This window comes from Anolis carolinensis, chromosome 1 (genome assembly GCF_035594765.1).
Source record: "Anolis carolinensis isolate JA03-04 chromosome 1, rAnoCar3.1.pri, whole genome shotgun sequence".
Lineage (NCBI taxonomy): Eukaryota > Metazoa > Chordata > Lepidosauria > Squamata > Dactyloidae > Anolis > Anolis carolinensis.
Genome location: NC_085841.1, coordinates 1,016,147 through 1,028,725, shown reverse-complemented (window position 1 = coordinate 1,028,725; position 12,579 = coordinate 1,016,147). Strand labels below are relative to the sequence as shown.

The 12,579-nt window shown below is 43.2% G+C and overlaps 1 protein-coding gene across 4 annotated transcripts in view; it reads right to left on the bottom strand.

The window, feature by feature from the left end:
* The window catches only part of agbl5 (AGBL carboxypeptidase 5), a 38,702-nt gene extending 26,484 nt beyond the window's left edge, over positions 1-12,218 (bottom strand). For 2 of the 4 annotated variants that reach the window (XM_062968992.1, XM_062968996.1), the window contains exons 1-3: positions 12,073-12,218; positions 3,474-3,776; positions 1,851-2,022 (exon numbers count right to left, since the gene is read on the bottom strand). In XM_062968992.1, coding sequence (XP_062825062.1) covers positions 1,851-2,022; positions 3,474-3,712 — 411 coding nt within the window. In that variant the 5' untranslated portion in view covers positions 3,713-3,776; positions 12,073-12,218. The remainder of the gene's footprint in view (positions 1-1,850; positions 2,023-3,473; positions 3,777-12,072) is intronic. The other 2 variants (XM_062969003.1, XM_062969009.1) reach the window with 1 other exon arrangement.
* Positions 12,219-12,579: the final 361 nt, after the last annotated feature.

Genomic DNA, 12,579 nt, shown 5'->3' with positions numbered 1-12,579 from the left:
CTGCAGCCAGACTGCCGTGCTACAAAGCTGAGCCAAATGGCTATGAAGGCTTCCAACCCTCTCTTGCCTTTGGAGCTGCACTCTTCATTGCCCCATTTATTTATTTATTTATAGCATTTATATTCCGCCCTTCTTTCTCACCCCGAAGGGGACTCAGGGCGGATCACATTATACACACATAGGGCAAACATTTAATGCCCATAAATACATCAAACAGAGACCGAGACAGACAGACGCAGAGGCAATTTAACCTTCTCCTGAGGGGATGTTCGATTCTGGCCACAGGGGGGAGCAGCTGCTTCATCATCCACTCTGATGGCACTTCCTCATTCCAGGTCGTAAATTAGTTAAACTTGCCTCCCCACTTTTTTAATAAGCGGTACCTTATTTCCTACTTGATAGATGCAACTATCTTTCGGGTTGCTAGGTCAGCAATGAGCAGGGGCTATTTTTTATTTTTAATTGACGGGTGCTCACCCCGCCACGGGCTGGCCTCGAACTCATGACCTCATGGTCAGAGTGATTTATTGTAGCTGCTCAACAGCCCAGCCCCTATCTCCAACATATCTCCAATATTTCTCCAAGTATAGATTTTAGAAGACACACACATTTGAGCAGGCAGACCACAGAGTTGGAGATCATATCTGCTATAAGAGCCCTTCTCTCCTTGAGAACATTCTGGGCAAGTGTAGTTCCCTTTCCCCAGATACCCTGTTTCCCCTAAAATAAGACATCCCTAGAAAATAAGACCTAGTAGAGGTTTTGCTGAATTGCTAAATATAAGGCCTCCCCCGAAAGTAAGACCTAGCACCATTTTTGTTTGGAAGCATGCCCGCCGAACAAAACACCAGAGCATGCAGGTTTGGTAAATGTACGTACCATAGAGCGTTGTACATTGAAATAATGGTAGTAACAAGAAACTCTTGATAGAATTCACAGTTTGTCTGGTTATGCTGGTTTGTGATGACAACTACTGTACAGTATATAAAAAATGTTCATTTTTTTATTCAACAATAAATGTGAATTCTTCTTCATGGAAAAATAAGACATCCCGTGAAAATAAGACCTAGAGCATCTTTGGGAGCAAAAATTAATATAAGACACTGTCTTATTTTCGGGGAAACACGGTATTAGGAAAGTGACTCAGATCCACCCCTCTCCAAAGTTTCTTTGCATGCCCATTTTATTTTATTTTAACTGATTTTATTTTTAATTGATTTATATGTTAACCGAGGTTTTTTATGATTTACTATAATGTTTTGGTTAAGGTAACTGTTTTATTTAACTGCTGATTTTACTGTGTTTGTATTGCAATGCGTTTTAACTGATCTATTGTTTTGTATTTCGGGCTTCTGACCCGTGTAGCCACCCCGAGTCCCTGCCGGTAGATGGTGGCGGGGTAGAAAAATAAAGTTATTATTATTATATTATTATTATGCCTCCACTGCCCCTTCCTCGGCTTTCCAGCAAGAGGAGGCAGAAGCCACACTCCAGGGAAACTCAAGGAGCAGGCCTTGCTCTTGATGCCAGCAGCAGATTTCGGTCCTCCTTGAGAAAGCAAGCCATTTGCCCTTGGCCTTCTGGAATTCCAGCAAGACACTAAGCAGGCACTGGAAGGGACAGGTTGGCCAAGGGATTGTGGAAGGAGCTGCAGAGCAGAAAGGCCCTTGGACGACTCATGCCATGAGCCAGGACTCCTGGCCCTTCTTTTAGATGACTAGGAGCTGCCTGCCCCCAAGCCTTGCTCCAGTCTTATCGCACATATCCTTTCAGAAAGTTCCCTTTAGGGCGATACACCCGCACCCCACCACATACATGCCTCGAGCGCACCAATCCTGCCCCACGGGTACCTCAAAGGCCGGCCGCTCCCGAACGCGCTCCCAGCGAGGCCTGGCAGGCACGGTCTTGACCAGGGGGGCCATTCCCTGTGAGTAGAGCTTGGTCTGCTTGTTCATGTTCACAATGTGGATCTTGATGACCTTGCCGGGCAGTCCCCCGCGCACGCTGAAGTAGAACCAGGACCTGGGAAATATTATTTGATTGGTGGAGCTATAGGCCAGGAAAAAAATCACTCCCAAGACATGTGCCTGGTTGCATGGGTAACTGATGGGTCAAAATCACTCAGTGCCTAGAGAGGCCGGACCAGAACCGGTCAAGTGAGACAGATGTCATGTCTGGGGTGTCAACACAGAGATAAGCACACGGCAGAGATAAAAGGTCTGACCATGACTGTCTGTGTGAGAACTGTAAATAATTTGGAACAATAATAAACAGTGAAGCGCCAAGGGTTCTTGGCACAGATACAGAGTTCCAATGTGCTTGATTCAAGAAGCACAAGGGCAGGGGAAGAGCAGAGAGGCGCAGCTGCTTCAAAAGTGCATGTCTCAGATGCAACTGTTCAGGATGCTGCTGATTCCAGGGGCAGGGAGAACCAAGCTGTCTTTTGGGGAACCCCTGATAGGGAAAGGAAGCAGGAGGGAAGTCACCCTGGCAGAGGGTGCTCCCTCTTTTCCTCCGTCTGGAAGAGTGGGCCGAAAGTGAGTGACATCCCATGCTTTGCATCCTCCCACTGTCCTGACCCTCAGTCTGAGCATTGACAGTGCAGTAATTCATCCCTTCTGCTTTTCCCCCTTTGATGCTCATTGCATCCAACTCTATTCACGTCACCATATTCTGTACATATTTGTCCCCCCAATGTGGCTCCTTATGTTGGGAATCACCCTGGACTACTCAAGTCTAGATGTAGTCAGATAGATGATAGAGTTAGACTGAGGGAATCCTTTCCCTGTTTCCAAAGCATGCCTAGACCGGCCTTACTGTGTTTCACTCTATCCTGTGTACGTCACATCCCTTACTTTGAAGTTAGTGGAAATGTGAATCTCCAGGGACACTAACTTCTCATTGGTCAGAATGTATTTTATGGCCCCAATAAACTGGACCATGAGGTTGGAACCATTTTGGTTCAGTCTCTTCTCCCTTTGTTCTTCAAGCTAACAACACGTCCTGCCATCTCTCCTGGCAAGATGTAACTATTTAGATGTTTGTTATTTTTCCTTTCTTATTTTTCCTTAGAAACCAGTCTAGAGTAGACTAGACAGCTCCCAAGCCTTTCTATCTACAATGGAGTTCTTTTTACCTGAATAAATACTTTTTGAACTTTTATTGAGACTCTGCAGTCCATTGCAATCCTAAATGGTCAAAGGCTTCTTTTTGCTCCCCCCGTCTAAGTAACTGCTGCATTTGAAAGCTTTGCTTTTGCTACTCTGCTGATTTTTGGTGGAATCTCCCCCAAAGAGGGTTAAATTGAGTCTAACCGCTCAGAGATTGCCACAACACTTTATTCTTCTGCATTTGTCTCCCCCATGCCCTCTTCAATATCCCAAATCTGCCCCTTAGCCACTTGCATCTCAATCCGCCTTCTGCTGCCGATCTCTCTCTCTTTCTCCTGCTGCTGTCTCCGCCTCCCTCCTCACCTGTTTCCATTCTCATATTCTGTGTCTCCGCAGTCCGGCTTCGTCCAGACGTTGAACTCATAATCGGCGAAGGGGAGGGAGCTGCCGAATACCACGGAGGTGCTGCCGCCACTGCTGCTGCTGCCGCCGTTAACCGCGACATCGAGGTCCCCCTCCTGGTGCTCCACCTTCTCCACATGAGCCAAGTTCCCGGAGTCAAACTTGGAGCTGAACAAGAGGCCGCCGCAGCGTGTCTCCATCGTAAGTCTGCCGGGCACAGGGCTCTCTCATCCTCCTGTTTGCCACAGACCTCCAGATGATCTCCTGTATGGACGAAGGGGAGAGACATGTGGCATCAGAGCAGCTCCTCAATTTAGCAAAGGGAGAACCCAACCTTCCTGGCCTTGGATGTTATATCAGAAGAAGGGAAGAAGAGTCCATCCCTGATTCTACAGCCCTTCCCTGGACTTTCTGTTTGGAGAGGCTGTTAAACCCCTCCATGCTTCCTCTTTCCTAGCAGGAGAAGCCGGTTCATTTAAGCCATCTGTTAATGTAGAAACAGGTGCAGCTTTTCATCGGGTATATATAATGTATATATCTGGGAGAAAGGTGGCCTATAATTATTATTATTAATAATAATAACAATAATAATAAAATGCAGACTGTGCAAGGAAGCTGATGAAACCATGGATCATATCCTCAGCTGCTGTAAGAAAATCGCACAGACAGACTACAAACAGAGGCACAACTATGTGGCCCAAATGATTCATTGGAACTTATGCCTCAAGTACCACCTCCCTGCAGGAAAGAACTGGTGGGATCACAAACCTGCAAAAGTATTGGAAAATGAGCACACAAAGATACTGTGGGACTTCCGAATCCAGACTGACAAAGTTCTGGAACACAACACACCAGACATCACAGTTGTGGAAAGGAAAAAGGTTTGGATCATTGATGTTGCCATCCCAGGTGACAGTCGGATTGATGAAAAACAACAGGAAAAACTCAGCCGCTATCAGGACTTCAAGATTGAACTTCAAAGATTCTGGCAGAAACCAGTACTGGTGGTCCCGGTGGTGATGGGCACACTGGTTGCCATGCCAAAAGATCTCAGCCGGCATTTGGAAACAACAGACATTGACAAAATTACGATCTGCCAACTGCAAAAGGCCACCCTGCTGGGATCTGGTTTTATGAATTAGTCTCCTGTTTTAATATTGTATGCTTCTTGTCGATTTTAACGATTGTTTTACTGATACTGATGTTTTTATTGGTATGTTTTATTGCTGTGTTACTGATATTTGATTGTTTTATCGGGCAAGGCCCCATGTAAGCCGCCCCGAGTCCCTTCGGGGAGATGGGGCGGGGTATAAAAATAAAGTTGTTATTATTATTATTATTATTATTATTATCTGCACGCATCATCCGAAAATACATCACACAGTCCTAGACACTTGGGAAGTGTTCGACTTGTGATTTTGTGATACGAAATCTAGCATATCTATCTTGTTTGCTGTGTCATAATAAAATAATAACTTTATTTTTATACCCCCGCCTCTATATCCCTATAGGGGACTCAGGGCGGCTTACATGGGGCCAAGCCCGAATAAAAACAATAGCAATATAAAACACGACAATAGACAAGAGACATGCACAATTAAAAATTTAAACATTAACCAATAAAGTAAATGACAAAAACTTAATAAAAACATGGATTAAAACGGAGAGGTTGTAAAAGTAGACTGGGTAAGGTGCACCATATAAATATTGTAAACACGAGGTAACTGATAAAGTGCTGCAAATTCTTGGAAGTGCAAATTAGGATGGGAGTAGACCCTGTGTCTATATCAAGTTGACAAAGGTAAAAAGTGCAAACCGGTACGAAAATGGTCGCGGATACAGGATTGTTATGTGGATGAGCAATCTTTATCCAACGGCTTGAGCGAAGAGCCAGGTTTTCAAGCTCTTTCTGAATGCTACCAGGGTGGGGGCTTGCCTGATTTCCCTGGGGAGCGAGTTCCAGAGCCAGGGGCCATCGCGGAGAAGGCCCTCTCTCTCGTCCCCACCAACCGCGCTTGTGACAGAGGTGGGAGCGAGAAATAAATAAAATAAATCAAAAACACACAGCCCCACAGAGCTCTTTCCTCCCTGTGCACTCAAAGAGAGGCATGCAAGAACTCAATGAATAGATTAGCAACAGTGAATTAAATGAACTCAAGCCCGTTCTTAGGCCACTGTCACAACAAATCACAGAATCCTTGAGCTGGAAATCCATGCAGTCCAACTCCCTTCTGCCAGGCAGGAAGACACAATCAAAGCCCTACCAACAGATGGCCATCCAGCCTTTACTTAAAACACCCACACACAGGGTCCAGGACACTGAGAAATGAAATAATAATAATAATAATAATAATAAAATAAAACTTTATTTATACCCTTCGACCCCTGAATTCCAAACGGCCAGCTCGATTCAAAGATTCCGTTTCATCAAGGCAAGCCAGCTCGTTAGCGTCAATCTGCCTGCTATCAGACTGAGAACTGTCCTCCTTTTCTGAGTCAATGTGCACCTGGCTAGTTTCAGTATCATCAACACCATTCCCTGCTGTGGGAAAAACTCCCTGTTCCTCATCATCTACAACAGGGACACTCTGAACCTGAATTTCATAATTCCCATCAGAGTCATTTTGAGCCTGAATCCCATAATCCCCATCAGAGTCACTCTGAGGTTCCAGCTGAGTCACAACAAGTTGAAGGCCTGAGGAAGAAAGTACTACGAAATTGTTAAAATAATAATAATATGAAGATACCTCGAGGAAAGGATATATACAAAATAAGGCTGTGAACTTTCAGTAGCTAATCAGGAAGATCTCACAGTGAGGAAGTTGTTCCTAATGTTCAGGTGGAATCTCCTTTTCTGCAGTTTGAAGCCATTGTTCCATTGTGTCCTAGTCTCCAGGGCAGCAGAAAATACGCTTGCTCCCTCCTCCCTATCAATTCTCCTCACAAACTTATGCATGGCTCTCATCATTTCTCCTCTCATCCTTCTCTCCTGCAGGCTAAACATGTCCAGCTCTTTAAGCCGCTCCTCATAGGGCTTGTTTTCCAGACCCTTGATCATTTCAGTCACCCTCCTCTGGACAAATTCTAGCTTAGAGTCAACATCTCCCTTAGAATCTTAGAATCATAGAGCTGGAAGAGACCTTGTGGGCCATCCAGTCCAACCGCCTGCCAAGAAGCAGGAAAATCGCATTCAAATCTCCCTTCAACTGCGGTGCCCAGAATGGCCCAAGACAGAATAGAGGGGTAGCATGGCTTCCCTGGATCTAGGCACTAGACTCCTACTGATGCAGGACAAAATCCTATTGGCTTTTTTAGCCGCTGCATGACATTCCTGGCTCATGCTCCCCTTCCTCCCCACAAAGACTCCAATATCTTTTCCAAACATCCTGCTGTCAAGCCAGGCATCATCCCCCATTTCATTTTTTCTGCCGAAGTGGAGTTGGGTGTCATCTGCATATATGTGTCACCGCACTCCAAAACTCCAGATGACCTCTCCCAGCGGTTTCATGTCCATGTTGAACAGCATGGGGGACAAAACGGAACCCTGATGAAGTGGGGTGTAAATAAATAAATAAATAAATAAATGTACTATAAGCTCTGGAGCAGACAGGGGTCAACTTGGGCCCTCCCGGGGCTTTGGACTTCAACTCCCACAATTTCTAACAGCCTCAGGCCCCTTCCTTTTCCCCCTCAGCCGCTTGAATTGCCTCTGTGCCCGTCTATATATGTCGTATATCTAATGGCATTGAATGTTTGTCATGTATATGTGCATTGTGATCCACCTTGAGTTCCCTTCAGGGTGAGTAGTATATATTTATGGCTCCTTTGTATGTATGTATGTATTTATTTATTTATTTATATCACTTCTATCCTGCCTGTCTCACCCGAGGGAACTCAAGTTGGCTTACAAATCTGACAAAATTAAATGCAAATAAACAACAGTACAGTATGATAAAACATAAAGCAATTAAAAACCATTAAGCAATAACAATAAAGCAATATACAAATATAGAACACATAAAGTGCATAAAACCATTCATCTGAAAAACCTTGCACATAAAACTGAGTCAAAGCCATCACAGCTTATTCTTTAAACGCTTGAGAGCATAGCCCGGTCTTCAATTTCTTTCTATATGTATATACATTATATATACTGTATATAACATATTTATTTATTTATTATTATTACCCTGTTTCCCTGAAAATAAGACATCCCCAAAAAATAAGACCTAGCAGAAGTTTTGCTGAATTGCTAAATATAAGGCCTCCCCCAAAAGTAAGACCTAGCAAAGTTTTTGTTTGGAAGCATGCCCGGTGCCCGCCAAACAAAACACCAGAACTTGCAGGATCGGTAAATGTACATACCAGTTGTACATGGAAATAATGGTAATAATATATTAAAATGTTATATTATTTATATTTATACAGTAGTAACAAGAAATTCTTGACAGGAGTCATAGTTTGTCTAGTTTGGTTATGTTGGTTTGTGATGACAACTACTGTACAGTATATAATAAATGTTCATTTTTTTGTTCAACAATAAATGTGAATTCTTCTTCATGGAAAAATAAGACCAAGCACATATTTTGGAGCAAAAATTAATATAAGACACTGTCTTATTTTCGGGGAAACACGGTATTTATTAGCAACATTTATATCCCGTCCTTCTTACCCCAAGGGTAACTTACAAGTTATATTTAAATACAATACATTATATTATTAACATAGTACAATATAAGCATTATATATTGCTATTTTGTACTATAACAGTATATTGTAATATTATTAATAATATTACATGTAATATAAATATACAATTATAATAGTATATTATTATTATTGGAGCCCCGGTGGTGAAGTGTGTTAAAGCGCTGAGCTGCTGAACTTGCGCACCAAAAGGTGCCAGGTTCAAATCCCGGGAGCGGAATGAGCGACCGCTATTAGCCCCAGCTCCTGGCAACATAGCAGTTCGAAAACATGCCAATGTGAGTAGATCAATAGTTACCGCTCCGGCGGGAAGGTAACGGCACTCCATGCAGTCATGCCAGCGGCCACATGACCTTGGAGGTGTCTACAGACAATGCCGGCTCTTCAGCTTAGAAATGGAGATGAGCACCAATCCCCAGAGTCGGTCACGACTGGACTTAATGTCAGGGGAAACCTTTAACTTTTTACTATGTATATACAATATATTATATTATTAGTATAGTAGAGTCTCACTTATCCAACGTTCTGGATTTTTGTAGTCAATGTTTTCAATACATCGTGATATTTTGGTGCTAAATTCGTAAATACAGTAATTACTACATAGCATTACTGCATATTGAACTACTTTTTCTGTCAAATTTGTTGTATAACATGATGTTTTGGTGCTTAATTTGTAAAATCTTAACCTATTTTGATGTTTAATAGGCTTTTTCTTAATCTCTCCTTATTATCGAACATATTTGCTTATCCAACATTCTGCCGGCCCGTTTATGTTGGATAAGTGAGTGTCTACTATATATACAATATATTATATTATAAGTATACTATAATATAAGTATTATGTATTATGATACTGTTATAATTGACTCAGGAGACATGGTGGAATGAATATACATTAGAGTCTCACTTATCCAACGTAAACGGGCCGCCAGAACGTTCGATAAGTGAATATGTTGGATAATAAGGAGGGATTAAGGAAAAGCCTATTAAACATCAAATTAGGTTATGATTTTACAAATTAAGCACCAAAACATGTTATACAACAAATTTGACAGAAAAAGTAGTTCAATACGCAGCAATGCTATGTAGTAAAGTATTTACAAACTTAGCACCAAAATATCACGATGTATTGAAAACATTGACTACAAAAATGGCTTGGATAATCCAGAAGGTTGGATAAGCGAGTCTTGGATAAGTGAGACTCTACTGTATTATGTATTATGATATTGTTATAATTGACTCAGGAGACATGGTGGAATGAATATACATATTAAAGTATCTATCTTAAGGCTCTTCTTTGGAGACTTTAAATATAAATATACTAGCTGTGCCCGGCCACGCGTTGCTGTGGCTTTTTGGATTTGTTTGTTGGCCAGGTGGATTAGCAGGGAATAGCCTTGCAGCCGCAAAGTGTGGCCGTTTTCTTCCTATTGTAATCCTAGTTTGGTGAGCTGGAATACACTGAATAGTCTCGGTGTGGCAGGTATGCATGCTGTTATTAGTGACCTTGATTAGCATGTAATGGCCTTGCAGCTTCAAAGCCTCGCTGCCTCCTCCCTGGGGGATTCCTTTGTTTGGAGGTGCTAGCTGGCCCTGATTGAACCCCCTCCCTTCCTGTCCAGGGAGTTGAAGAAGGACCAGCAGAAGACGGGGCTCAGTGGAAGGCGCCTCCCCCAGGCTGCTGTAATCAATAGGAATGATATTTAGTAATAATATGAAAGATGTGGGTGGAATATAATTTCCAAACAACAGCGAAACTGAGGCCCTGGGGTGAGTGGGTTGTTGGAGACCAAGTGGGTGGAGCTTAGCTCTCTAACTGGCAGCAATTGGATAAAAACAATTATTCCTTTCCCTCTAATTAGGACTTTATTTTTCTTTTCTTTTTGTTGTATTAACCTAGAGCCGTGGATAATGGGTTGTGTTGTCAAATTTTGAGGTTGGGGGGCCTGTAGTTTTGTTGTTTTGTCCGCTGCCCTGATGCCATTATTCTTTTATATACAGTAGAGTCTCACTTATCCAACATAAACGGGCCAGCAGAACGTTGGATAAGCGAATATGTTGGATAATAAGGAGAGATTAAGAAAAAGCCTATTAAAGATCAAATTAGGTTATGATTTTACAAATTAAGCAACAAAACATCATGTTATACAACAAATCTGGCAGAAAAAGTAGTTTATAACACAGTAATGCTACATAGTAATTACTGTATTTACGAATTTCGCACCAAAATATCATGATATATTGAAAACATTGACTACAAAAATGCGTTGGATAATCCAGAACGTTGGATAAGCGAGTGTTGGATAAGTGAGGCTCTACTGTATTATGTATTATGATATTGTTATAATTGACTCAGGAGACATGGTGGAATGAATATACATATTAAAGTATCTATCTTAAGGCTCTTCTTTGGAGACTTTAAATATAAATATACTAGCTGTGCCCGGCCACGCGTTGCTGTGCCTTTTTGGATTTGTTTGTTGGCCAGGTGGATTAGCAGGGAATAGCCTTGCAGCCGCAAAGTGTGGCCGTTTTCTTCCTATTGTAATCCTAGTTTGGTGAGCTGGAATACACTGAATAGTCTCGGTGTGGCAGGTATGCATGCTGTTATTAGTGACCTTGATTAGCATGTAATGGCCTTGCAGCTTCAAAGCCTCGCTGCCTCCTCCCTGGGGGATTCCTTTGTTTGGAGGTGCTAGCTGGCCCTGATTGAACCCCCTCCCTTCCTGTCCAGGGAGTTGAAGAAGGACCAGCAGAAGACGGGGCTCAGTGGAAGGCGCCTCCCCCGGGCTGCTGTAATCAATAGGAATGTTATTTAGTAATACAGTAGAGTCTCACTTATCCAACACTCGCTTATCCAACGTTCTGGATTATCCAACGCATTTTTGTAGTCAATGTTTTCAATAAATCATGATATTTTGGTGCTAAATTCGTAAATACAGTAATTAGTACACAGCATTACTGTGTATTGAACTACTTTTTCTGTCAAATTTGTTGTATAACGTGATGTTTTGGTGCTTAATTTGTAAAATCATAACCTAATTTGATGTTTAATAGGCTTTTCCTTAATGCCTCCTTATTATCCAACATATTCGCTTATCCAACATTCTGCCGGCCCGTATATGTTGGATAAGTGAAACTCTACTGTAATATGAAAGATGTGGGTGGAATATAATTTCCAAAAAACAGCGAAACTGAGGCCCTGGGGTGAGTGGGTTGTTGGAGACCAAGTGGGTGGAGCTTAGCTCTCTAACTGGCAGCAATTGGATAAAAACAATTATTCCTTTCCCTCTAATTAGGACTTTATTTTTCTTTTCTTTTTGTTGTATTAACCTAGAGCCGTGGATAATGGGTTGTGTTGTCAAATTTTGAGGTTGGGGGGCCTGTAGTTTTGTTGTTTTGTCCGCTGCCCTGATGCCATCATTCTTTTATATATATAGATAAATAATATATTTATAATAATTGTAAGCTGATGCTTTTATCTTAAGATGCTCTGAGCTTCCTGGGGGGGGGGGGGGGGGAGGAAGGGAGGTATAAATAAATACAGCAAAACAACAACAATAGATCTACGTCACAGGTTCTCAGCCTCAGAGGAAAAAAGGGGGCTGGGCTGGATGTCCTTTGGGGGTCTCCCCAAAAGCGAGGAGCAAGAGCACACACCCCCTGGCCACAAAAGGGGAGCGATGTCCCTTTAAGAAGGAGGGGGGTCGCTCCGCACATGCGCAGAGGGCCCTTTTGGCAGGGCCTGAGGAGAGGCGGCCCCTTATGAGGGGAAGCCGGGGAAGGCGAGGGGTGTGGGCTCGCGCAGGAGCCCCTCCCCCTCGAATTTGCATTGCATTTGCATAACCCTCACCCTTTCCCCGACGAGGCGACCCGGCCCGCGGACCTTCCCTCCTTCCTTCCTTCCTTCTCCGTCTCCGTCTCCGTCGCCTTCGCCTCCGTTGCCCAGGCAACAGCAAGGGCGGCGCTGGTTGGCTGGCTCTCGCCCGCCTCGCCATTGGCCCTCGCGGAGCAACGCGCCTCGCCATTGGCTCCGGCAGCTGATCCGCGCGGCCGTTGGGTTGTCATGGCGACAGGCGGCAGCCAAGGTGGAGGCGTTCCCAAGAGGTGGGCGGGGCCAGGGGCGGGGCTTTCCCTGGTGGGCGGGGCTTTGCAGATGTAAACAAAGAGTCACTGGGATGGTGTTAGAATGACTTTAGGAACTTTAGGAAATGGGGTGCTTTTTCATACAGGATATATTTTAACTTTTGTATGTTTTCAAATTTTAAAATGTACTCTAGATTTATTATTATGTTTATATATTATTATTATTATTATAAACACAAACATATACAGTTGTTATGGAATCAACCTTGAGGCC